At 41.3% G+C, this 25,653-nt stretch overlaps 1 protein-coding gene across 5 annotated transcripts in view; it reads right to left on the bottom strand.

Annotated features, from left to right (window-relative positions):
* ASCC1 (activating signal cointegrator 1 complex subunit 1) overlaps positions 1–25,653 on the bottom strand; it is a 49,328-nt gene that overhangs the window by 6,326 nt on the left and 17,349 nt on the right. For all 5 annotated transcript variants that reach the window (XM_083441436.1, XM_083441434.1, XM_083441437.1 and 2 more), the window contains exons 6-9: positions 22,997–23,133; positions 19,934–20,053; positions 15,862–15,986; positions 13,747–13,823 (exon numbers count right to left, since the gene is read on the bottom strand). In XM_083441436.1, the coding sequence (XP_083297562.1) occupies positions 13,747–13,823; positions 15,862–15,986; positions 19,934–20,053; positions 22,997–23,133 (459 nt within the window). The remainder of the gene's footprint in view (positions 1–13,746; positions 13,824–15,861; positions 15,987–19,933; positions 20,054–22,996; positions 23,134–25,653) is intronic.

Here is a 25,653-nt window from a genome sequence, read left to right as displayed (position 1 = left end):
CTAAGCTGCCTAAACTGGTCCCCGCCCACAGAAAAGGACCTGAAAATATGATTACCTCAGCTTAACTCCAAGGATGGATGTTTCTAAGGGCACTCCATCAACAGAAAATGTTTGTGGTGACTGCCTTTTCCTTTATCGCATCTGCAGCACCCAGTTTTCCCAAGAGGAGATAAAAAAATCCCCACCAAAAGATTCCATTGGGATTGTTTTCATGTCCACTCTTTTCTGAAGGCAAAATTCACACTCATTTCGAAGCAGCGAGGTTCACTACATCATTTTTAGCAGGGAAAGTGGTCGCCTACCATCTCACTCTCCCACAAATGAAAAGCACCAAAGTGTACACTTAAAATAAGGGGGCAAATTCACCATACACATATTAATTAGCTCTCAGCCACACTGATGAAGAAGTGGGAGGACTTGACTTCAGCTACATTCAAATAGGTACAGACTGGTAGAGAGTTTGGGGTTACACTCAAGATTACATTATTTGACTACAGTCTTAAAGAGCAATACATGCTCTGCATCTATCATGCAGATAATATTAGAAAGTAACTTTGCTCAGTTCTTGACTTACATATCATAACTCTCCCTAGTTTTCTACCTGGAGACTTTGAAATTTTCAGTGACTACAACTAAATATACACTTTAAAACAGGCATTCCAGAGCCCTTGGCTTCACAAACTTTCATCTACTCAAGTGCCTAGTCTATATTGCAAAATACAGGAGAGTACCAAGCCCTCAGACAGCTTCTCTTGAAATTATCCACGAAAAAATTTAATAATCCTACCCTAAACAAGTATAAAATGACCTAAATTGAAAATATATTGGTCCCGTGGCTTAGAAGAACTAGCTAGTTAAACCCATGCTCTTTATAGCCTGTCTTTGTGGAAAATATTACTTAAAGTGCAAATTATTATAATCTTTCAGACTTTGACTAAATCAGAACCTTCATACCAGCACAAGCTAGAGGGAAATAAGCTGTAAGTAGCTCACCCATCAAGCACACGATAATTTATCAAAGAAGACAATGTTTGTTGTATTGGCCTGCAGCTCTTGTTCAGTCTTTTTTGGCAGAAATGAGTATCTACTACAAGGTCTCTGACAAGGAGAAGATTGGTTTAAAACCAAAGAGGGGTCTGCAAGTATAAATAAAGAACCTCTACTGCAGTCCTCTGGGAACCACATGGATTTAGAAACACATGCTATCCTGAGATGGCAGATATTGATACTGTGGGAGAGAGAAAGGGGGAGGAGGAATGCTTGTAGGGATAAGAAATAAATCAAAGTGATTGATAGGACAAAGGAGACTGATTGATACAAATGGGGTGAATTTCACAGTTCATGAATATGTGGAATGGATCTCAGTTGGCTAGCAGGCAGATGGGAACTATGGACGCAGTATGCTTTGGCCATCTGTCCCACACAACTCTCGTTAATGAACCTCCATTGCGACATGGAAGGAATCTGACATTTTAGTTCCTAGAAGGCATGAAGCTGGAAGGAATCTAAAAATCACCTAAATCCAGCCTCTACACATCATCATGCTTTCTCTTTCTCTCTCACACACTGATTTACACGGGTGATCCAGATTGCACTGCCTCACCAAACAGGAAACAGGAAGGAGTAAGAACATGCAGTCAATGAACATGCAGTAAAACAGTTGAGTTAAGAGCCTGTCTGTCCCCCGCCCCCCCAGCACATTAGTACAGTGGTACATTGGGTTACAAACACTTTGGGTTACAAACTCTGCTAACCCAGAAGTAGTACCTCGGGTTGCGAACTTTGCCCCAGAATGAGAATGGAAATCGCATGCCAGCAGCGTGGCGATGGTGGAAGGCCCCATTAGCGAAAGCACACCTCTAGTTAAGAACCGTTTCGGGTTAAGAACGGACCTCCGGAATGCATTAAGTTCGTAACCTCGATGTACCACTGTATTATAAAAATACTAATGATAAAAAAGGTTTCTGACCAGAAAATGTCTAAAAGTGCATGTTGCTATAGTTCTGAAATGATCAGATATGAATCTAATCAATAGCATTCCATACACACTTCAGAAAAGTGCCTGACCACTCCCACATTACATAGATGAAAAATAACATGGAAAATGTATTTCAGTCCCTATTACGTAACAAGAACCACAAACTTACAGCACTTCATTGATTTATGTTCCAAGATCGTTCAACTATTTCTAACAAAAGGGCCTCTTTGCTACATTTCCAAAGCAAAGCCTATTTCAGGTCACGGGCGTCAATAAAATCAATAAAAATACTTAACTAATTGAGGTTCTGCCCTCCCCCAACATAAAGCCTGACCCCCCCCCCCAAATCAATCTTGGCTACGCCCATGCTTCAGGAGGCAAGTTGTTGTTCAGATGAGTAGCAGTGAACAGGCATTCAGTGGAATTCATAGATATGTTTCTTGGCTCAGGAGACAGAAGTCTGCCAAGAAAACTCCATGGACAAAGACAGGAGTGCCTGGCGTGCTCTGGTTCATGGGCTCACGAAGAGTCGGACACGACTAAACAACTAAACAACAACAACCATCACAACGAAGGAACAAATATGGAGGGTTAATTAGTTGATTCAGATCATTTCATTCCACATTCGGAATATGTTTTCAATAACATTTTGGTCACGCACAAAAGCATATATCCGACTGTGTGCGACTCCAGACTCTGCAAGCCTAGTAATTACCTTACACCATTTAATGGCACCTAGAAGCCTTCCAGCACTACACCCATTAAAAGAGCAGGTAGGCTGGTGCTGTTCCAGAGCGAAAGACCCTCCCTTCTGCTCCAGAGTGAAATGAACGCTACCTTCTGTCAAAATGAGCCTGCTGCTCCTTTCTAATGGCTTTTTAAAGGCATGCTAGCCAGATGAAGAACAAAAACTTCTGTTATGGCACAGGTGCTTTGTGATTAAGATGTGCTGCAGAGTTTCACAAAAAGCACGGGGGACAAAATGAAAAGAAGAAAATGAAGGCCTGGCATTCTTTCCTTACTTCCCACAGCAGGGCTTCCAAAACAACCTACAGGTTATCAAGGCCTTCCACCTTGAAAATACAGCTTGACAGATTTCTGGAACAGTCTCCCTAGAATAGCAAAGGGAGCAAATAATGTCATCAAGTCCCAAAGGAATAATTTGTAAGAGTATTTTATTCTTTTTCTTTAAAATCTGGTGTACTACTCAGAATCTGTTGCGTTCAGCTTTTCTCTCCGCCCACCCCTCAATCTTGTATGTTTTTTTCTGGGTCCAATTGCATCTCCAGTCACTACAAAACTTTGGAAGACAGCACATGCCAAAATTCTCCCTTATATGAAACAAAAGGTACAGAAGCCTTCTCAGGACCAGGCTGGGAAATCCTAGCTTTTTCCTGCACTTCTGGAGAAAGACAGATTGTCACACTGAGAATGCTGACTGGGATGATGCTGTGATAAAAATGCCTTTTATTTGAATAGCTTGTGCTTCATCCTCAAGAGGCTACCAATTTTTTTCCTCCTGATCCAACAGGCTAGCTATCCAGCGACATTTTTTCCCTCCTACTGCAGCATTTGGCTTGGCTCAGACAGATTGTTCCACTAAATAATAAGACAGTGGTTCTTCCATTAGTGAGTGTGCCTGAAAAGTGTTCCATGAACATTGGAGGAGACTATTGATCTGGATAAGGTTTCATGAAGGACTTTGCCTTCAAGAATGAAGTGGTCTATCCAGTCCACTTCCCTTCCCATTCTTTTTTTAAAAAATGTCTTCTGTATTGTATTAATCTTTTAAAGAGCTATGATCTGGAGATGTAGGATTATAAAGGATTAATGGGGTCTCCTTAGTATTCCATAAAAACACCTTCAAAGCTCCCCAAATGTTGTGTCTTATTCTGCAAAACTAACATGTCAAGCAATTTATAGAAGCCTCTGTTTTATCAGCAAGCGCAATATTCTTTTTGTTCAGTTCTCATTTTGATTAACTGTTTCCACAAGAACTTTAATATAATGAAGCTTATTAAAAAGACTCCTGCTAGGGTTAAAAAAACCCCAAGATTTGAGAACAAAATTAGATAGTGTTTGAATTATGAAGGCAATTCATAGAATCATAGAATTGTAGAGTTGGAAGGGACCCCAAGGGTCATCTAGTCCAACCCTCTGCAATGCAGGAGTTTCAACTAAAGCATCCATGACAGATGGCCATCCAACCTCTGCTTGAAAATCTCCAAGGAAAGAGAGTCCCTCACCTCCCAAGGGAGACCGTTGTTCTTCCCTTCATCCGAGCATCACAGAGCGGTTTACAATATAAAAACACAAAAATACATACCTCAGTAACAAATAAAAACAATACCTCCCCTAAAACAGTTTAAAAGGCCATAGATTGTTTAATTAGCCAAAGGCCTGTTATACTTAAATGATCATGCAACAGAGTCACTCTTGGTACAAGATCTAATTACAAGACCTGGAAATACCCACATTTGCTGCATTTTATGCTCCATTATTTTCAATACCCACTGCTAACAAACTACTAGCCCACCCACAGGACCGCACTCAAATTAGTAACAGATCATACTCTTGAGTAACTAGCTGCACACAGAGACAAGCACATACAGAGTTCCCTCTCCTTTAATCGGTGTTACAAGAGAGTTAAGCAAGCAGTAATGGCACCTGCTGAAAAATAATGAATTAAAGATACATCTGCACAGAGCTCTCCTGCACATTTTAGTGATGCTCCATTAACTTTAATGCACTTTGAATGAAGCCATGTAGGCCTCTGAGAGTCTAATGTGTTAATGAGGTATTGATGGCTTTAGAAGTAGTTAGGCTGCAAAATGGGCCTTATTGGTTGCTTCCCAAGTAGCCTCGCAGCTAAACAAAGACTACTTGAAACAGAAGCAAGCATTCCGCTGTCTCTCCATATTGCAAAACTTGGGCACGTTACAATATTCCATTCACACCTTCAGCAGACCCTGTTGTCTTGGTACCAGTGCTACTTCCGTGAAGCAGTATCTTGCTGTTATGTGACCTCTTTCTACTACCTTAAGCGGAACGATCACATTCTTTGGCAACCAATTTGTGTGCCCCATCTCTCCGTTTGTGTTTTGCTGAGGGAAGGATTGAACACTGAGATGTTCACAAGAGTGTAAGGAATCTAGACATTCGTCTTCAGATCAAGATCTATTTCCTCCTTAGGGCGATACCAAAGATTCATATATGTTAATATGCCACAAGTAGGTCCCCCAAGAGTCTGTTCTCAGGCAAAAACATCTGAATTACTCTTATAGTAAACCTAAAGATTGAGACTGGAACATCTCTTTCTATACATATGCTTGCCTCTGGGCATTTTTCCTATGCTTTTTGGAAAGGTTACTCAAGGCCAGTAGCAGAGAATAATCAAGTAAGTTAGCACTTACAGATGGCAACAATACCCGACTCCCAGTATATTGTGGAGTGCAAACGGGACTGCTTTGTTTTAAGGGAGAGAATAGATTTAGCGGGCAGTCATGGTATAAGAGGACAGGTCCTCTTATGGATCAGGTACTGGTTAAAGAACAGGAAGCAGGAGCTGTAATAAATAGATAGCTCTCCCAATGGAAGGATGTACTTTTAAGTATAGGAGTGAGAGTGTGCTCAGTGATACTTATTGCCTTGTAGCTGTGTTTGGAATTGCACACATACTCTGGAAAGTCTAACACAAAGGGGATACAGAATGTCCAAAATCAATCACATACTTTCTCCCATAAAGTTTCTGTCTCGTAAGATACATAATGCATTGGGTCAGTGTGGTCTACTGGTCTAAATCAAGTGTAGGACTTTCAACTCACCTCCTAGAAAAGAGGCAGAGCTAATTGCTGCTATACTGATCGAAGAGAACCTAAGATTGAAAGGAATGCCCCTGGAAAGGAGTGGGAGGGAAAGGGAAAGATACAAAAATATCACAAATTCCCTATACTGTGTTACATTTCTTATTCACTTCTTCCTAGAATTGTTTCTCCAGTGGATTGCCTTTTTTCTTTTTCTTTCTTGCTGTATTCAAGTTACTCCAACAAAATAAATTTTCTTCCCAGTCTCTCTTCTGAATGTTCTCATATTCTCTCTTAGATCACGAGCTTAAGGATTGCCCATATTCAGAGGATGTAAAAAAGCTTTCCCCCCTCAAATATTAGATTTCTATTAATGTATTTATACAGTCATCCAGCCCCTTTAATCTTCCTTTCTCCAGACCATGCAAAAGTTGATTTTGAATCTCTCTTTAGCCCTGCGGTCTCCCTACCACAGCATCATTCTAATTGTGTGTTCTTGAATTTTCTCTAGTATATCAGAATCCTTTAATAATGCAGGGATCAGAAATAGATGCAATGTTCTGCAGTGTGCAAAGTGGCATTATGTGTTTCCAATTCTCCTTTCCATTTTTCTACCTAGCCACTCCAATATTAAAAAACCACTCTTAACCGAATATTCTATCCAAAAATGCTACAAAACATATATTTGTTTTCTTTCATCAACTTCTTAGTTTTATCTTCTGGTGTTTACGAAGCATGCCAGTAGTGTGTTATAGTCATCTTGCTTTTATTAATTTACTTGTGAAATGCCTGTCATTATGAAGGGTGGAAGGAGAGCACATATATTACAGGGACTCACAAGTGGGAGTATAATATTATTTATCTAGAAACTTTATAAACAGCTTGACTAAAAAAGTATCTCCAACTGGTGTACATTTAGCATGCAACATTGTCAGTGGAGACTGGATCTCCTAATTTCAGAAGAAAGAAGCAGGCTTCAGAACAGTGTACCCAAGTACAGTAAAGGTAAAGGTAAAGGTACCCCTGCCCATACGGGCCAGTCTTGACAGACTCTAGGGTTGTGCGCCCATCTCACTCAAGAGGCCGGGGGCCAGCGCTGTCCGGAGACACTTCCGGGTCACGTGGCCAGCGTGACATCGCTGCTCTGGCTTGCCAGAGCCGCACACGGAACGCCGTTTACCTTCCCGCTAGTAAGCGGTCCCTATTTATCTACTTGCCCCCGGGGGTGCTTTCGAACTGCTAGGTTGGCAGGCGCTGGGACCGAGCAAAAGGAGCGCACCCCGCCGCGGGGATTCGAACCGCCGACCTTTCGATCGGCAAGCCCTAGGCGCTGAGGCTTTTACCCACAGCGCCACCCGCGTACTGTACTTTTACCTATAAGACCAGACAGCAGCTACTCGTTTTAAAATAAAAAGATGCATGTGGGAACACTGCTGGGATGAGAGCTGAAACCACTCCTGCACCAAGTGACCCAAGTAGCTGCAATACAAGACATGTTCCACTCCCATCCCTCCTGACACACCATCTTTCAATTCATTTCTGTGTCACAGGAAGCGACTGACTCATAGCCAATGAGCTGCACCAGGATACACTCATGAGCCCCATGTCCAGAGCACAGGTAGATTTTCCTAGTCCCCTGCAATCCAGTCCCAGTTTGCATCTTAGCTTACTTTACCCAATAGGACTCTATGGAAGCCTTTAAGAACTAAGTCCATATCCCCAACCTCGGCTTTATAGACTAGTCTCTCATTTTGTGTGACAAAACAAGAGAATCCAGGAGCTGGCTTTTATAAGAATATGATTGTGGGTTCATCCAAGTCACGCAGATTGCAACCGGACCCCCTCAATATGGCCTGTACAAACTCAACAATGCCTTAGCACTTCTTTCTCGTATTGTAATTAAATAAAATAGCCAAACTGATTTTCAGTGTTCAGCACTAGTGGAGATGGGGCTGTAGCCTGGGAGGGTCATTATTAAGAAAGTTAAGCTCTGTCAGTTTCTCAATAATGGCTGTTGTGGAATGCCATAAAACCCTTCTCTATCAGGATGTAATTAACTCTGCCCAGCATTATGTAGGCAGCTGTTACTTTAGGCTATTTTTTAAAAAAAATCCAGGCAGTTTCCCCTCTATTTCACTTTAAATATATGACATTACAAAGTTGTGTCATACTAAAAATCTGTGTCCTGCATCTAGGTTATATCTATTTACCGACATGAGGATTACAAACTGTAGATAAGCGTACTCACAGATCATACCCCATTATCACTTTATTATCTTTTGCTAAATCTCCCTTACTTTTACCAAATACACAGAGATGCCAAGACACCAAATGATTTTCCTTTCATTACAGGCGCAGAGTACCTCAAGGCCTGGACATTCTAGTGGACTGGAAGTGAAGTAAGTGTGAGGTTTAGGCCAGGGGTCAGCAACCTTTTTCAGCCATGGGCTGGTCCACTGTCCCTCAGACCATGTGGTGGGCCGGACTATATTGGGGGGGAGGGGATGAACGAATTCCTATGCCCCACAAATAACCCAGAGATGCATTTTAAATAAAAGGACAAATTCTACTCATGTAAAAACATGCTGATTCCCGGACCGTCCGTGGGCCGGATTGAGAAGGCGATTGGGCCGCATCCGGTCCACGGGCTTTAGGTTGCCTACCCCTGGGTTTAGGCCATAGGATGAAAGGGAAACCTTAGTGGGCCAGTTGTTAAGGAAATGTATGATGAGGTCTTGCTTGCTGTGTCATGCTTTCAACTGGCAACAGAGCCTTCAGCATGATTGTACCAGTTTTAAGGAACTCTGTTTCCTTGATGATTGGAAAAACCTACTACTCTCTCCTTTTTACTCAGGCCTTCTCCAGCATTGCTTTTCAGTTGATATGATCTTTGATGAAGGCTTTTTTATTATGGAAAAGGGGCTTATAGCTCAGTGGCAGAGTATCTGCTTTGCATGCAGAAGGTCCCACCTCATTCTCTGGCAGGTAGGGCTGGGTACGTCTGAAACCCTGTCAGTATAGACAATACAGTGGTACCTCGTTTTCGAACATCTCGGAAGTTGAACGTTTTGGTTTTCGAATGCCAAAAACCCAGAAGTACCTGCTTCGGTTTTCGAACACTTTTCAGAAGTCGAACATTCCACACGGCTTCCGTATTGAGTTTTCCGTAAGTAAATGCTTCTGGAAGTAAATGCTTCAGTTTTTGAACGTTTCGGAAGTCAAACGGTCTTCTGGAACAGATTACGTTGGAAAACCGAGGTACCACTGTACTGTGTTAGATGGATCAATGATCTAACTCGATATAAGGTACCTTCCTACATTCCAACTATGCTTTGTAGTTTTGTTTTATGATGGATTTTATCTTATGCATTTTTATGCACTCTTGTTCACCACTTAGAGGTTTTATGTTACGATCTTTATACATCCTTAAAATAAACAAGAGTTAAGTGTATGCAGGAATCTTATGAAGGGATAGATTATTGCCGAGCACTGTCAGTTAAAGCCTCTGGAAATCTGCAAACCTGGGGATATACACTGCAATAGCCCCCATATGGAAATTGGGAGTCCAACATCCATAATATGTTGACTACTCCTGCTTTAAACAAAAGGGGACTCTATGTCACTGGGATCCCATTATACTGGACTTTGCATATGGAGGAAGAGATGACATCTTCTTTCAGAACATATAGTCAATAATGGCTTAGACTCATTAGAGCAGAGTTTCCCAAACTGGGGTCTCCAGTTGTTTTTGGACTACAACTCCCATCATTCCTAGCTAGCAGCATGAGGGATGACGGGAATTGTAGTTCAAAAACAGCTGGAGACCCAAGTTTGGGAAACCCTTCCTTAAAGCCTTCCTCTCACATATTTCTTCATGATTTCTAAGATCAGCTAGGAGTGCCCTCTTCAGGATCACACTCCTGGGTTGTTCTGGTGACAATGGCACATAGAAAAGCACTATCAGCAGCTGTCCAAACATAGAATCCACAAGCCTGCCCCAAATTTTCCAAAGTTTAAACATTGTTGGAAGCAAGAAAACATTTCTGTTTACGTTGGCATTTGGTAGCAGAGTTAAAACCATGCAAAAAGTTATTTATGTTCTCATCCATTTGAAAACATTCGACACCTGCTGAGCCCTTTCTATCAGATTACTTTCTACTATATATTTATTACAGTCAGTATGGTGTTGTCTACAGGAAGGTACCAGCAGACTTTAATCTCAAAATTCTCCCAGCCTCATGTATTCTGGCTTCTTACAGACTTACCTCTTGAGCCCCTACTGTTGCAACCTAATGCCTAACTTCTGGCTTCTTCAGTAGTAGTAGGAGTAATTATTCTCAATGCATTTATTTTCTGCCTTCCTGCCTTAATATGAGGCACTCAAAGTAACTCATAGCGTGGTAAATACACACATACACCACAAATCACTTTTTAAAAACTCGCCTAAAAAGGGGGGGGGGGGGATAGCAGAAAATACAGATCAAATACATGCAAAAGAGAAGGCGAAAAAAGGAGAAACAAACTGCTGGAACAAAATAATAAATAAATCTGCCAGGCAGAGTAATCCAAAGCCTAGACACAATAGGGGAGAAGGCTCTATTGAGCATTCCCACCAGCTCACTCTCAGGTATCAGTGGGATACACAAACAGGCTTCTCCAAATGACCTCACAGAACAGACAGGCTCATAAGGTAGGAGGCGCCAGTGATATACTGATCCTAAGATGTTTAGGAATTTCAAGGTAATGGCCAGTACTCAAGTCCCAAACAAACCGGAATGAATATTGTAAATAGAGGGGGAGATTTGACAAAATCTAAGAGAAGGGGGTGGGAGGTTTGGCTACTCAAGGTTTCCAAATGCCCCCACCCCACGTTTCTCATTCAAACCTCCACAGGGGGTGGCATGGGGCGGTTACATGGGAAGGCATGAACCCACCTGCCTATCAGCTCCTCCAGCACCCACCCCCCCATAAACTTCTCCCTTCAAACCTCAGTTCATTTTGATGTCCCAGCACAGCTTCAAAAAAATCACTTTGGCCCACTAGGGGTAGGGGAGATAAAGATTGAGTTTGGCAAGCTGTAAGGGGGGAGGTGGCTTTGGCAAGGAAGGGGAGAGGGTGGCTTTGGTGGGGTGGGGGTAAATGAGGTTGGTGAGTTAAGTCAGCAGGAGTGGAAGCCCCTAGTACAGGGTTTCCCAAACTTGGGTCTCCAGCTGTTGTTGGACTACAACTCACATCATTCCTAGCTAGCAGGACCAATGGTCAGGGATGATAGGAACTCTAGTCCAAAAACAGTTTGAGAAACCCTGCCCTAGTACCTTGACAAGAGCAAAATGACTAATCAAAGTGAGGAGTAATCCTAAACATATTTGGCACAACACACTTAAAGCTGCAATCCAGCTCCCCAATTTGTCACAGCCTCTCCTCAGAGCTCTGCTAGCATCATTCCTCCGGCCTGGAGCTCCTTGTTCTGCCCACTGAAAGTGTAGGTTGGGGTTGAAGTCTCGCTAGCAGGAACTCACAGAAAGCCCCCCAATGGGGTATGCTGGGGTGGTTGCACTGGCCCTAGATTCGCTGAATCCCAAACTAACTTGATGGTATCGGGCCTGATCCAGGAACAGTCACCACATCAGTTCCACATCAGCATGGAACAGGGTTTTATCTGCCCCAGGCAATGTTGAGTAGCAAGGCTGTGGATGCAGCAGTGGCCACCCCATTCATTCATGCCCCTGGGCTGCCCAGCCAGTGTCATGATTGCTCTGTGATTCAGTGGGTTTAGTTCTGAGTAAATATGCACAGGATTGTGCTGTAACGGATCTTCTGTTTGTCTAACAGGGCTGTTGCTGGAAAACGTCTGGATGCACAGAAGCCTAAGGTTTGTTTTTAATATGCATATTGCTTATTGTGAAGCATTAAATAATTGTTGGAAGACACTGGCAGATGTGCTGATGTGGATGAAATTAATTCAAGGTGAGTTAATAGCTCTCAAAGATCTACACTGGTATGTAATGACTGCAAAATTTTAAAAAATCTACATTTATAACATAAAAGGTTATTGGAAAGGCTATCTGCAGTAGCGTATTTTGGAAGAAAATGCCACTGGAGGTGTATCGGTGGCTGATACAGTGCTAGTCCAGTACCACAGCAGAACAAAAATGAAAAAGAGTTTTTAAAAATAGGCCTGTGTCTAACTTGCTGCAGGAAGTTCACCAGCTTGTGCCTGAGGTGTGCACTTTCTTTTGGCTGTTCCCACTTGAAGTTATACTTTAATTACTACTTCCAAATGAGATTTCTTTAGACTACTGTTCGACCTCTTTTGGTTATGCTCTATAAAAAGGGGCTTGCTCTTACCTGGCATGCTCTCATTTTCAGTGATCAAACCAATCTGAAAGTTATCCGACTGGGAGAATTAAACCCAATCACTGAGCTGGTTGCATAAGCATCCACAAAGCAAATAACAAGTCAACAATACATAATCTGGACTGGAAGTAAAAAAAATGAAGACTACAATTTAAGGAGTAAGAGAGAATGGGTGAGTTTGTAAAGCACATTGCATTTGGATAGCAGGATGCAGCTGGTATGCTGTGACAGTCGCTGCAGCTGCATTCGTAACCAATCTGACATTTGGGCTTCTGTCTCTAAACCTAAGGAAACTACTTTGCAAAGAGAATTAGCAGAAGAATGTAACTAATATAAAATGGCAGGGGCAAGAGTGCCTATCAGAGCAAAATTCAAAAGAATGCATCACTGATCAATGGTCGGGCTGTCAGGGCTCTGCTGCCAGTTATGAGTCATACTTAATTAGTGCCAGTGGGTGTTCCTCTGGGCAGTTGGCAACGAGGAGGGAAATGCCAAATGAGTGGCAAAAGAATGTGGGGGTGATGGAGAAAGATGGTGTTTCTTAAAAGAAGGCGTGCTTGGGGGAAATTAGCATTCTTTCATGCATCAAACAGCCAATGGTTCTATTGGCTGAAACAGTAAAAAAAAATTTTTTTAACCCCACAATTAATGCTTCTAAAAAACAACTGGTCTGTCTCACATTTCACAGAGCTGTGGTATGAATAATAGACATGGGTGATCAAATTTAATGTATTTTTCCACTTAGAAACTCCATACATCAGCATGCCAAGTCAAGACACAGAAGTGCAAATGACACAGTCTTTAACTTGTTGCCAAGCAGGAAGATGGGACAGGTGGGAGATGAATGAACTACTTGAATGTATGCTTCTTTTAAAAATCTAAGTATTTGGGAAATGTTCAAGGAATGAAAGACTCAAAAGTACCTTTAGGTAGACCTAATGACCGCTTATATTCTTTTCTGCTGTGCTGCAATTAAGTATTTATTATTGTATGTCTTTGTCTGTTTTTCACACACACACACACACACACACACACACACAAAAATTAACTATGCTTGGATAATACTATCTGGGTTTGACATGCCAAGATATGAACAACTCTTTTGGCTGCATAGGCAGCAGCTTATTGCATGCTTGAATGAAATGCAGGCATTTCTAACTAAACAGAGTTTCCCATTTTGTTCCCGCTGGTAAACTATGGCTATCTGCTTTGGACTACAGCTTCAATATCTGTATATGTGTGCCCCACCCCATTCTGCCCCCATTCCACCTTCTTCTGGGTCCAAAAGGACCCATGCATCAGCAATCATATGTCTAATAGCTATATTAGGATCTCACTTAGTCCAGTCAATGTGCCTCCATATGTCAGTGTCATTTATACATTTTGCACATGTTAGACATGCCAACAGCATTTCAGATTGAATTCCTTTCTTTTTAGTGCATACATTCTTTTTAAGTACATACATACATAGTACATACAATAGTCCATCCTCTCTCCCGCCAATTAGGATATCATAGATACAATATACAGGTACAAGTTTGCAATTTATTTTTAATTTCACCTGGAATGTCATTTAACATAAGCTAAACAAGCCTACTTCACACTGACCTTCAATATATTTCGTCCATCAAATGACTCCCTTTCCTTGAAAAATTTGCCTGCAGATCTATTACTTTGCTCTTCAGCTGCAAAATAAATATATCAAATTACAGCTCATCCTAAAAGGGTTTTTTCACACATGGAATACAACTCTGCACTCACCTTTTATACAAGAAAGAAAACCTGCAAATTATTTCCCAAAGTATCATGTCAAAATTCCTACAGTCATCAATATTGTTGCAAGGATTATGCAGGGCTGACAGCTCAGTGTAATAGAATCATCCAAGGGGAAACTAGAGTGTAATACTCAGTGCTCTGTCAAAGCACATTTCAGCAATAAAGCATTCTCTCATCTCTTGAATTACCAAGTCCAGCATCAAATATCTGATCACTCTGCATAGTATATATTTAAAACCAATGAGGAAAAGTAAGCACTTGGGCAATGCATCCTTGTTCACAAGGTGTCTCTAATCCCTCAATGCCAGTATCTGAGAACAAACTCAAGAAGATGAATTACCCCTTGGCTAGGGTTCTGTTACTCTGCAATCTACATATTCTCCTCACAAGCATATAACCACCAATATGATTTCTGAGATGTTCATGTTTCATTAAAAAAACCCTCAATTTCTAGACCTTATGATAGCAAGGAACAAACTGTTGCATTGCACTGAGCTAAGCCAAGGTTTAGCTTAGCATATCATAAGAACCGGAAACAGTGGTTCTCTCCTCACTAATCACAAGCTACAACCAAGAAAAAACTTCAGTGCTATCTCACTAAGCCATAGTTTGGCTTACTATGTTGTGCAAATCAGCTATCTGAAAATACGACTTTTGAGATAATGAATGTTTGATGACACCAGACTGAATGTAAAAGGTTTTTAGTAAAAAGTTTAAAGATTAAAAAAGACCCAATATTTTAAGATATAAGGAAATACAGTTATATTAAGATATTAAAATTATGACAAAATCATATTAAGACAGAGGGAAGGAATTTGCTGATAGAATATATGATCTGGAATACAGGGAAGGGAGGTCTGGGGAGGTCGCAGAAATAAGTGAATGCCAAGAATATAATGAGGATAAAAATTGCTTTTATTATTTTTTTTCTCTGTTTTGTGTTTGTGTGTTATTGTATTTTTTTCATTTTTGTTGTGCTGTGGTTTAGTTTTTCTTACTTTTGTCGCTTTATTCTTATTGTAAAACTTAATAAAAATGATTTAAAAAAGAAAAAGAAAATACGACTTTTGGAAGTCGTCTATTTGTTAAAAATAAACATGAGCAGTAGTTCGTAATTCAGGCTTGTAAGCAGCAAGCTACCTGTTCACCTGTGAGAACTGCTTCCAGGAAGGATAGTAAAAACCTTGGTGGACTAAGAATTTTTCTATTTTTTTAATTTGCAGCCCAGGCACAGGATTTGAGATTGTGTGGACTCTTTGATAGAAAGTCTGGATTTTCTGATGCAGACATCACACAAACACATCTATTAAGTGTCCTATTTGTTCCATCAGCTAAAATTAGAGACAAAATCTTGATACACAGTTAGTTGGATGAACTTAGCATTGGTAGTTCTTATGGCCTTAAAATATGCAATGCACAGAGTGACTTAAGGAAATGTCCTTGTCATAGTTTGCTGTAAGCAGTATGTTAGAATTAGCGCAAGGCATGTTCAGGTTTCAGTTCAATAGTTACTCCGTTACTATTCTATTTACTGATATAGTCATTCTCACTAAAACAAAACAAAACAATACAGGAACCTGGAAGTACATAGCATTAACCAAATCCATTTTTTAGATATAGGAAATACGAATGAAGACTGTAACTGTCTTGTCTAAAAAGCAATACAATATCCTAACTTTCATCAGACATAAAGGGAAGAAAGAGCCAATTTCTGCCAGACATAAACAGTGTGTTTAATGTTTTAGCAAAAGATTTCTTCTCTGCTCTGTACTGTGTAACCTTAATGAAGGAACCCAACTCCTTTTGAGGGTCATGAACCAATTATCTTCTGCCTAAAGGTCACAAAACAATAACAAATGAGCAACACCAAACACAAGAACCATATAGCAACTTCAGAGATCAAAGTGGTAGCTATATTTCCTCAAGGAGACCTTAACAAATGCTCACCACTAGGATCTTTCCGGAAGATTGTGTTCATGACTGTGGCATGGAGTTTCACCCGATCCCACTCTTTCATCATTAGTCCAGAGGTCACAAACCGATCTGTCAGTCTATCTGCTATGAGCTGGAGCCTATGGAAAGGGAAAGGAAGTAAGGAAAGCCACAATTTTTTCATTACCGTAATGGGATACATAATTGTATCTTCATAACCCTGCGAGGAAAAATACATAAAATTGTTGTTACTAAAACAGATGTTGCATTTGCAGCCTGCCATTTCTTCAAGGTAGGGAGATATCAGTGGGAAAATTTGGAATTGGTGGGTCTGGAGGACAGAACAAAATGTTTCAGTCACATTTGTCACTGGGCTTAGAATACAAGGCAAGCCTAGATAAGGGATCGATCATTGGATGAGGTGACAAAACTATGTTCTTAAGACCAAAAATATACTGACCCCACCTGAAGATGGCTTGATATCATGCTAAAAACAATTTTTATCTTGTTCCATGTACAACTTTGTAGTGTGGAAATCAGAACCTTGGTCAAGGATGCTTTGTCTGAGATAAAGAAATCACCTCTGAATCACAAGCACTTCTTCAAGTCATGCTGGCACCTGTCACTAATCATCTCCAGTGACAGAGGTGATAAAACAATGTAGCTGGGAACTGTCGAAACCTTGCTTAACCCTAGCAATACAACACCTTCCCCTACCCTACAATGCAGACATTTCTAGTACAATGTAGTGCACAGGCAGGTCATCATACAGGATCGTTTTATTTGGGTGTGCACATCACATTCATTTTGGAATTAACCTGCAGCACACAGCCACAGGGTGGAGCTTTATTTGGACATGTTTGTTTTCTGAGCATTGCCAGAGTAACCCGAAACATTTACAGTCAAGTGTTAAGATGTATTTAGAGACAAGTCAGATGCATCGTTTTTTGTTTATTCACTGCCAAGCATAATTGAACCCATTTGGTTAAATCTGCTGCGGTACAGCTCAGCTGCATGGTTTATCCAGGGATGCTTTCCAAGGCTGGTGCTTATGAATGAATTATTCTGCCTTACGCCATTTAAAGCACAGAGTGATGGAATTCAGACAGAAGGAAAACATGTGGTCACCATATACAGCAGCTCTCCTCACCATTTCAGCTCCAGCTTGAGTTAATGGTTCTCCACAGGAAAAGTGGAAGGACAGAAAGTGATAGAAAAGAGGCAAAGCAATGCTCCCAGTTTAGAGCGCCTTCCCAAAAATGAGCAGTTGACCAAAGCAGCTAGAACTGTATAGAGTTGCTGTGAGATTTTAGCTGTCTCTGATGACATCAATCATAATGAACTATGTTGCTTCTATAAGTGGAAATATATAGAGAGAGAGGGGGGGCAGGGGGACTGGAACAGATATATACCCAATGCCTGAGCCAAAAATCCACCTATATCTGTAAGCAATAAAGTTGTGGCCATTTCTAATCCAGATCATTGTCTGCTTGACTTTATTAATTACATCTTACATTTAGCCACTGCCTGTGGGGGCGGTGGCACTATGACTGGGCCCGCAACAAACAAACTTCGTGGCGAGTTCCCCCACTTATTTTCGAAAAAGAAAAGCACATCATCTTAAAGGCATCAGCTTAATTCCAGTTCTGATTACAACTGAACATTTCTGAAAGGTCAGGAAGTTTGATAAGTGTACAGGAACTTGTCCCTGCTAGAACATACAAGTAATCCCCCACACAAAAGTGTGATGATTCATATTTGTGCTAACTGCAAGCTAAATGTGTGCACTAGGGGATGAACACATTTCTAAAGCCCTGTAGCTCTTCAGTATGTTTTCTTCCTTGAAAGGACTGAGCAAGATTCATAGCACCATGGACAGAGAACATTCATTAAAACCAAACATTCCTGCTCATTAAAATGGGAGATCATCACACAAATGGGAAGTCTTATACAATCTTGTCACTAAGTCCATTAGCAACATAATTTGCCAGATAGCTCATCCCTTTCCAGCTATAAGTTGCCACTTTGGCCCTCTAGGTCTTACTCAGAGATGGAACAGTAATAAGGTTATTCCCTCTCCCTCTCTGGTCACCATTTGCTTGACAATCCTTGATGAGCTAACGCTACAGCCTGCTAGCTTTGAGCTGTCCCTTTGAAGCAGTTACTGGCCAATTTCTAGTCTTACTGATTGAATCTTATGTTTTGCCCCTCATCATTTTATTTCTGGTGATACATCAGTGACTTTTAAAATTAGCGATGACAAATGAAAGAAGTATCATCACAGATGATACTAAAACAAATTAACAAAATAGCTCAAGTGAAAATGGTGCTTTATTATGTTATAAAATTAATCAAAGAAATGAGACAAATTAAAATGAATTACAAAGTCTTTGCTACATGGGAACCATCAGAGCATAACCTTATTTCACTGTCTCCTCCCACCCCACAGTCTAAACACAGTCTCCAGCATCACCAAGGCAAAAGAGGGAAATGGGAACTCTTATGCTTTGGGAAATCAACTATTCAGAAGCAAACAAAAATCAGAAAGGATATTTGCTTCTCACATTGCCATATAAAGGGTGGAACAAGAACTTATTTTATAATCCTAGGTGTTGAAAGAGTTGGTTACTTTTCTTAAGGTATCATAGTAACTAATATGTTACTATTAGTTACTAAACTCATGGAATCTACTGGGTATATCTATTAAATCCAAGCGCCTTAGCTTTCATATCAACCCAAGTATGTATGTCCTGGTAGCACAGAATCCAGTTAATGGGTAGTGAGGGCTATGAAGCAATGGACACTTGGGCTTTGAAACTGTAAAATCCCAAAGTAATCTGTCTCTACCACTGATCCTACTGATCAGATTCCTTGTAAGGCAGAAAGCTAAAGCAAATAAAAACATGGTAGTCCTTATTTTAACAAAAGCTGAAGATTAATTTGAAATGATACACTAAAATCTTGTTTATTTAATTTTGCTGCAACTATTTACTCTGACGCTTCTTTTCAGGAAACCACAGATACATTTCAAAGGGAAGAAAGAAAGAAATTGAAACATTCAATATACATTCAAATAAACATTTGAAATATACATTTGAAAATTCAAATATACATTTGAAAAGAAAAAAAAAGGAATGGCCTGGTCTATATTTAAACTTTGGTTTCTTAGAGAAGGCAGTGACAACACTGAATACAAACTAAATGAACATTCATCCTTTGCAAATAGGCAAAGAGCATCACAAAATTGTGATAACAATGTGACTTAGCAGTCAGTTGCAAAGACAGGGGCCACATTCTCGCAGTTTAGCCATCTAGACAAGTCTGAATGGGTTCAAGCAAAGTTTTCAGCTTGCGTGCTCCCCCTTCCCCTCTGCCTTCCATGGGGCCAGGACTTCAACAGCATTTAGTTTCACTTTTAAAGAATTCTGGCTCAGCCCCAGTATGTGCATCAGAGATCCTAGTTTAAAAAAAACCTATGGCTAGCCACATAGCAAGCAAACTCCAAACCATGGGTTATGAAAGTGGGTTTTACAATGAACCAAGGTTTGTTTTAAATCAGAATCTGTGGTTCAAACCTAACACTTTAAAAGTGAAATAAAACTCTGCTGAAGTCGTCTTGCTCCTGGCTGCATGGAAAGAGAAGATGGGGGGGGGGGGGAGTGCACAAGCCTGATGCACTTTCAGGGTCACCCACATATGTGTGAACGCAGCCACCAGCTAGCAGTGGTAAGAATTTCAACCACATATTTAAATTAGAACTAACGAGAGTGGAAACAGTTTCTAGTTTTCAGAAGTATCAACATTAAGCAGAAACTGCACAGGTGGATACTCCATAATTATCTCTCTCAGTAATACTACTTGTTATCAGCCCAAGGGCAAACTCATTACAGACCCTTCTTTAGCTACAAAGAGGTTGCAATAACCTTATCTCCTGGATATCTTGTGGTATATTTCCTGGCAGAAACAATCAAACCCAGAGGTTGAGAGCCTTCTCAAGAGTCATTATATTACTTTTGCAAATTCATATACAATCACTTTGTGGAATGAAAATGATTTTTTTAAATTAAAAAAGCAGGGGGAAACTTACTTGTTAGAGCCATCCTTCATATGAACTTTTGCATAGAGAACATCCATCATGGCTGGATCATCATTCATGTACTCTACACCTGCTACTTCTACAGTTAGTGGTTTGCCTCCAGCAATTGAGCTGTTTGAAAGAGGGGAAAGATTTGGCAATTGCATAATTCACTTGGTCAGCTGCACTAGGCTACACCAATTCACCAACACAGTTTCTCCTCCACTTTTTAATGGAGGTTTATGGATTACTTCAATTAAATTTATATATTTTAATGCGGCTGTTATTTCAGTAGTTTGATGCATATTTAATTTTCATTATTTTGTTTTAAGCCTTTGTATGCTGCTTGAGAATACTTTTTTGAACAGAAAATAATACAAAATAAAATGATCATCTGCAGAATTCACAACTATATCCTGTCCCCAGCAAATTCCCCAGAATACCTACCCTTTCTTCCCTAGAAGACAGAATGGATTGTTCATCACTATTGACTTTTGCCCTTGTTTCTGCTGTTTCTAGAATCATATAAACCTAACTTAGTTCCATTAATTTCAATGTGTCTGCTCTGAGCACGTTAGCCGACTATAACCCAATGGATTCAACTCACAACAATCTTACACTATAGAACATTGAATCATACAGAGCAATGCCTCCAGGCCTCCTAAGCCCCAACAGATTTATGTCTCATTGTGAAACTTATAATGAAGACATTCAGATTATTTTGCCACTTAGAGTGTCACAGGCTGTATTAATGGTCCCATCAAATGAAATGTTGTATGATCATATGAGGGTCAGTTCATATGAGGGCATCACAGGGATTCATTGAGATAGAGGAAAATTAAATCCTGTCATTATTAATGTAGATTGCAAGCTTTACATGCAGCAACTTCTAGATACTATACAGCACAGTGCTAGTAATATTTAACTGTTAAAGAGTACAAACAACTGTAGCATCTTTTCCATACATAACAAACTGCCAAATACTGTCAAATATTAAAGCAAAGGATGAGAATTTTATCTATTTCTGTGGATAGTATCAGAATCCATGCAGATAGCTGAATAACGCAGACAAAGGCCTTTTCTCTGACAATTTAAACAAACAATCTAGAAAAGCATGTTGTCAGGGGTTCAGGAGCAGAGGCACAGGGAAGGGAGGAAATGGAGAGCGAGGGGGAGGAGTCCGAAGGAAATGTCAGCGATGACAGCGGTCCGAGGTCTCTGAGTCTTTCCAGTGAATCGGATGATTCACAGAAAGGGGCCCCCATGGTCAGGGCAAGGGGGGTGCCTAGGGGGACACCCCAGGAAGAAGGGGCCAGAGGGGACTCAGAGAGCAGCAGCTGGAAATCAGGACCAGCGTCCACACCAGAGTGCAGTAGGGGGGAGGAGTCCCAGGCATCGGGATCAGGCGGCGCGCTGCCAGCAGAAGGACAGGAGACAGGACTGGCCACGCCTACATCGGGGAGCGAGGAAACGGTCGAGAGGAAGGTTGAAGGCTGGGCGCGCGCGCCAAGTTCAAATGTACAGGAGGGCGGCGCAGTTGGCAGCCCGGATAGGGAGCCAGGTCCCAAAGCCCGCCGAAGAGAGAGGGAGGAGTCAGGGGGGTCAACGTCTGCGTCGGAAGAATCCAGGAAGGAAGGGACCCCGGGGGGTAGCAGGACCCAGAGGAGAAAGGAGAGACGGAAGAGGTGGAGTAAGGCTAGAATCTTAAACTGGTGTACAGGGGGCGGAGATTCAGATGGAGCTTCGCGGGTCTAAACCCTAGACGTAGAGCTGGGGCGCTGCGGCTTGAAAATGGAAACTGTACTTCAATAAAGACTTTTGTACATTACTACCGGCTAGCGTTGGTCCTCTGTGAGCTGGGACCAGGAGCCAGCTCTGACACATGTGCTGCCAAGTCCTCATCACACACTAATGTCAACTTGGTGACACACACACACGTGTCCTGTGATGCAAAACTGGGTCCAGAAGTCCTCAATTTTTGTGGCCTCAATAGGCCAGTTCAGTTTTGTGACTGCTACCAATCCTCCTGCTATGGATAAAATCTATGCCATTGCACTTTGGAGGCATTGAGCAGTGAGAAATTTGGCTGCATTAGAGTGACTCCGAAGCTGAGCAAAGCAGGGCCAAGCCCTCTCCATTCACCCCCTTTGCCTTAGGAGAGAGTGGTGGGAGCCTCAAGCCTGCAGTCACAAAAGGAATGTAAAGTAAGAGATGGGCAGGGGCTCATCTCTGACCTTGCTTTGGGCTTCAGGGGCACAGTAAGGCTTCTTGCCACTTCTGAGCACCTCCCTGATTTCAAATGCCTCTGAAGCCCAAAGCAAGGTCAGAGACAAGCCCCTGGCCATAACTCACTTTGCATTTGCCACCAATGTGCTTACCTGCTAAAAAAATATGCTCATCATTTGCAAGCTCATCTGCGGGTCTCACCCTGCAAGCTAGGAATCATTCTGCTAAAAAGTCCTTGCAAAAAGATTGGAAGTGAAAAAAATATCGGGGGGGGGGGGGAGATTCATAGTTTCACAGCTTGCTAATTCTACAGCTCAAAGACTATTGTTTTGTGTATTAGATTATGACAATTCCTGCACTGTAGAATCACTGATCTACTGTATTAGAGCTTATTTTTTTAATACAGTTCAATACTCTCTACCTTCGACTTGTTTCGGAAATTAATCTCAGGGATATACGACCATTGGCTGGGGGGAGCTATTTGCCAAAGGCTCTGCTAGTGAAAAAGTGCCAAGGCAATCACATTTTTCATGCACTTCCAGGAGGGGAGAATCAATCTTTGTTCATGTACAAATAAAACCAGCTACTGTAAGAGTGAGAGAAATGCTAGGTTATAATAAGATTGCAAGCAAAGAGATGCTTCTAAATTTTTTATATCAAGAACAAAGTGCAATTAGGTCCTTGTATTGTTTTGTGTAGGCTTTTCATTTACTCCTAATAATGGTTTGCTGAACTGCTGCAAGCAGGGATACCCCACACCCCTCTAAGTTACCCTGGCCCTAGAACCAGTACTTCTTTTTGAGTGCTGCAGCTGGATTATGGCATCCCAAGTGCTTTCAATTTACTCACTCAACAAAGTCTTCTTTACACCTCTGTAGGAGTTCTTGGGCCTTCTGGATTTCCTGTTCATTCAGGAGTACCAGTGTCCCAATGGTCAGATGGAGCTTGGCAGGGTTCTGGAACAGGCTACTACTGACACCATAGTCCTGTAGAAACATTGAGAAATTCATTGAGTGACATCAGAAATTCATGTTTCTCTTTACTTTTGCATATCTAGGAATCTGTGTCGCTTTTAAGGTATAGAGCAGATCTCTATTACAAGCGAGGCTTTATGTTCTAAAAAATGTGGAGCAGCTATTGGTTCTTTATTCCAATCTCACAGATTTGTAACCAGGTACCTGTAGCATCTTAGGGAGACTTATTCAACTGCTATCTCCATCTTGTAACTGAGTCTTCAAGGTGACCTCATAGCTAAACATCCAGCCCAATTTTACTTTATTTCTTTTTCCTTCTCTCCCAATCCCCTATTTTGTGTAACATCTTGCCTAATTGAAGAATTCTCGAGAACTCAATAACTTTTTGTAATGTTTTGCTTGCTTCTGAGAAAGGTATTAACCAACTCCAGATTTTTGAAGTAGAACGTCTGATGATCAGAATTCAAAATGGGTGACATGCAAAATTAAAGTCATATAATAACATGGCAATAGCAACAAATAGGAAATATTATTTTTTTAAAAAAACCAGCAAACTAAAAAATGCCCAGATAAATGTATTCAAATTACATTACATAATTTCCTACATTTTGCTGGCTGCTGCATTTTAAAATCAGTTAGGTCTTATCTTCATAGCTGCTTTAGAAAAGGTAATTTCCCTACAGGTAATTGTCTTGTCTCCATTCAACCACATTGTTAATTTTTACATTTCAGAAACCCAAGTGATGCTGCACAGCAGGGGCCCCGCTAATGATTCCCTTTCTTATATGCAAGTCTTATTTGAAGGAGCAAAGTGGCAGATCATTTGCTACTCCCCGGCCACATATACAGTGATGCAGGCTGTAGAATCAACACACCCTTACTCTCATCTTGTTTGATGCCTGCCTATGCGCTGCACACATGGGAGCTGCTAGCAATATGTATCACACTGGAATAGCTATATGCCGTGGCTAGGCGTGGCACCAGCAAGGCTGGGGCGCATGTGTGTCAGATGACAGTGCATGGCAGGAGACGCCGGGTGATGCAGGAAGCGTTGGAGTAGCAGGGGGCTCTGCCACACAAGGACCCTGGAGTTATGATGACTAAATGTATTACCAACCCTTCATCAGCAGGTCCCACAACAGTAACAACAATTTAAAATTTGGTATTAAAAATGTTAAAAAGAAATAATAGTCACAGAATGGGGTGGAAACACACATTTCAGGTGCCAAAGGCCGGGGTGAATTGGCATGTCATCAGCATTCACTGAAAGCTGTATAATGAAGTCACCAGATGTATCTCTGTGAAGAGGGAATTCCACACCTTAGGGGTTGCCACGGAGAGAATGCCCTTTCCCCAGGCCACTGCCCCCTGAATTTCTGAGGGTGGCAGAACTACCAGGACCCCCCCCCCCCGATCTTAACACCTGAGAGGGTCTGTAGAGAAGGAGGCAATCTTTCAGCTATTTGGGGCCTAAGTTGTTTAGGGCTTTAAACACTATATACACAGGGAAATTAATTTTCAACAGTGAATGAACTGTACCAACTGGAAGAAATATACCAACTGGAAGAAAGACCAAGAACATTGATTTAGGGCCCTACATCCTCCAAGAGTCAGGAATCACTATAGCATATCTATTCAGTGTAAAAATAGATCCAAGTATGAGGAACGCAGAGGTCTTGATCCCTGAATAGTAGAAGTTTGACAAAGGCTTTTTCTTGTTTCTAAGCTTTTAGAAAGACTGCTCCAATTTGAGTTTTGTCAGCCACCTTTATACACAGAAACTTTTAAATCATTCGCTGAAATCTTCCAGAAACAGAAAGTTCCACAGCAGTCTATGCCAACCTGCTGTCCCCAAGATGTTTTGGACTATAATTCCCATCAACCTCAGACAGCAAGGCGATGATGGACAGGCCTGATGGGAGTTACAGTCCAAAACATCTGAACAGAACCAGGTTGGCAAAGACTGCTTTAAACAAACCATTGTATTGTTCCATATCTTATGACTCCAGTTATGATCCTGCAGACTCCAAGACTCACTGAACATGGGCAATAATCTGCAGACAGAGCTAGGAATCCGTTATCAATGCTGCCCATGTTATTGGGAAAGCGTTACTACCGTCACTGCTACCTTCCAGGCCCTCACAGACAAAGGAGGCCAAATTGATAATATTCAATTCAATTCAGTTAATGTCAATTCCACCTTTCAACGGGAATGCTCAAAGCAGCTGAGAACAAAAGCTCTCTCTCCCCCATTCTTTCCTTTCTGCCAACTGGTACAAAAACAAAGCTGAAAAAGGTCCTCATTCTCTTCTGCATGAAAGCTTATTTAGGATATACTGCAAAGACAAAGTGGTTGTACTTATGAGCTTTCTCTTCAAATATGGGACAAGCCCCAGAAGCCATTTAGTCCATAATGAACACAGGGAGCCTCAGAAGCTGGGGAGGCAGCAGGGGGCAGGTTTGTTATGTTCCAACTGTTGACAGCAGTTCATTTTAATTTCTGTAATGCTCACAGATATGATGCACACAAAA

Source organism: Podarcis tiliguerta, assembly GCF_965153285.1.
Source record: "Podarcis tiliguerta genome assembly, chromosome: 5".
Classification (NCBI taxonomy): domain Eukaryota; kingdom Metazoa; phylum Chordata; class Lepidosauria; order Squamata; family Lacertidae; genus Podarcis; species Podarcis tiliguerta.
This window is presented reverse-complemented; position numbering and strand designations above follow the sequence as displayed.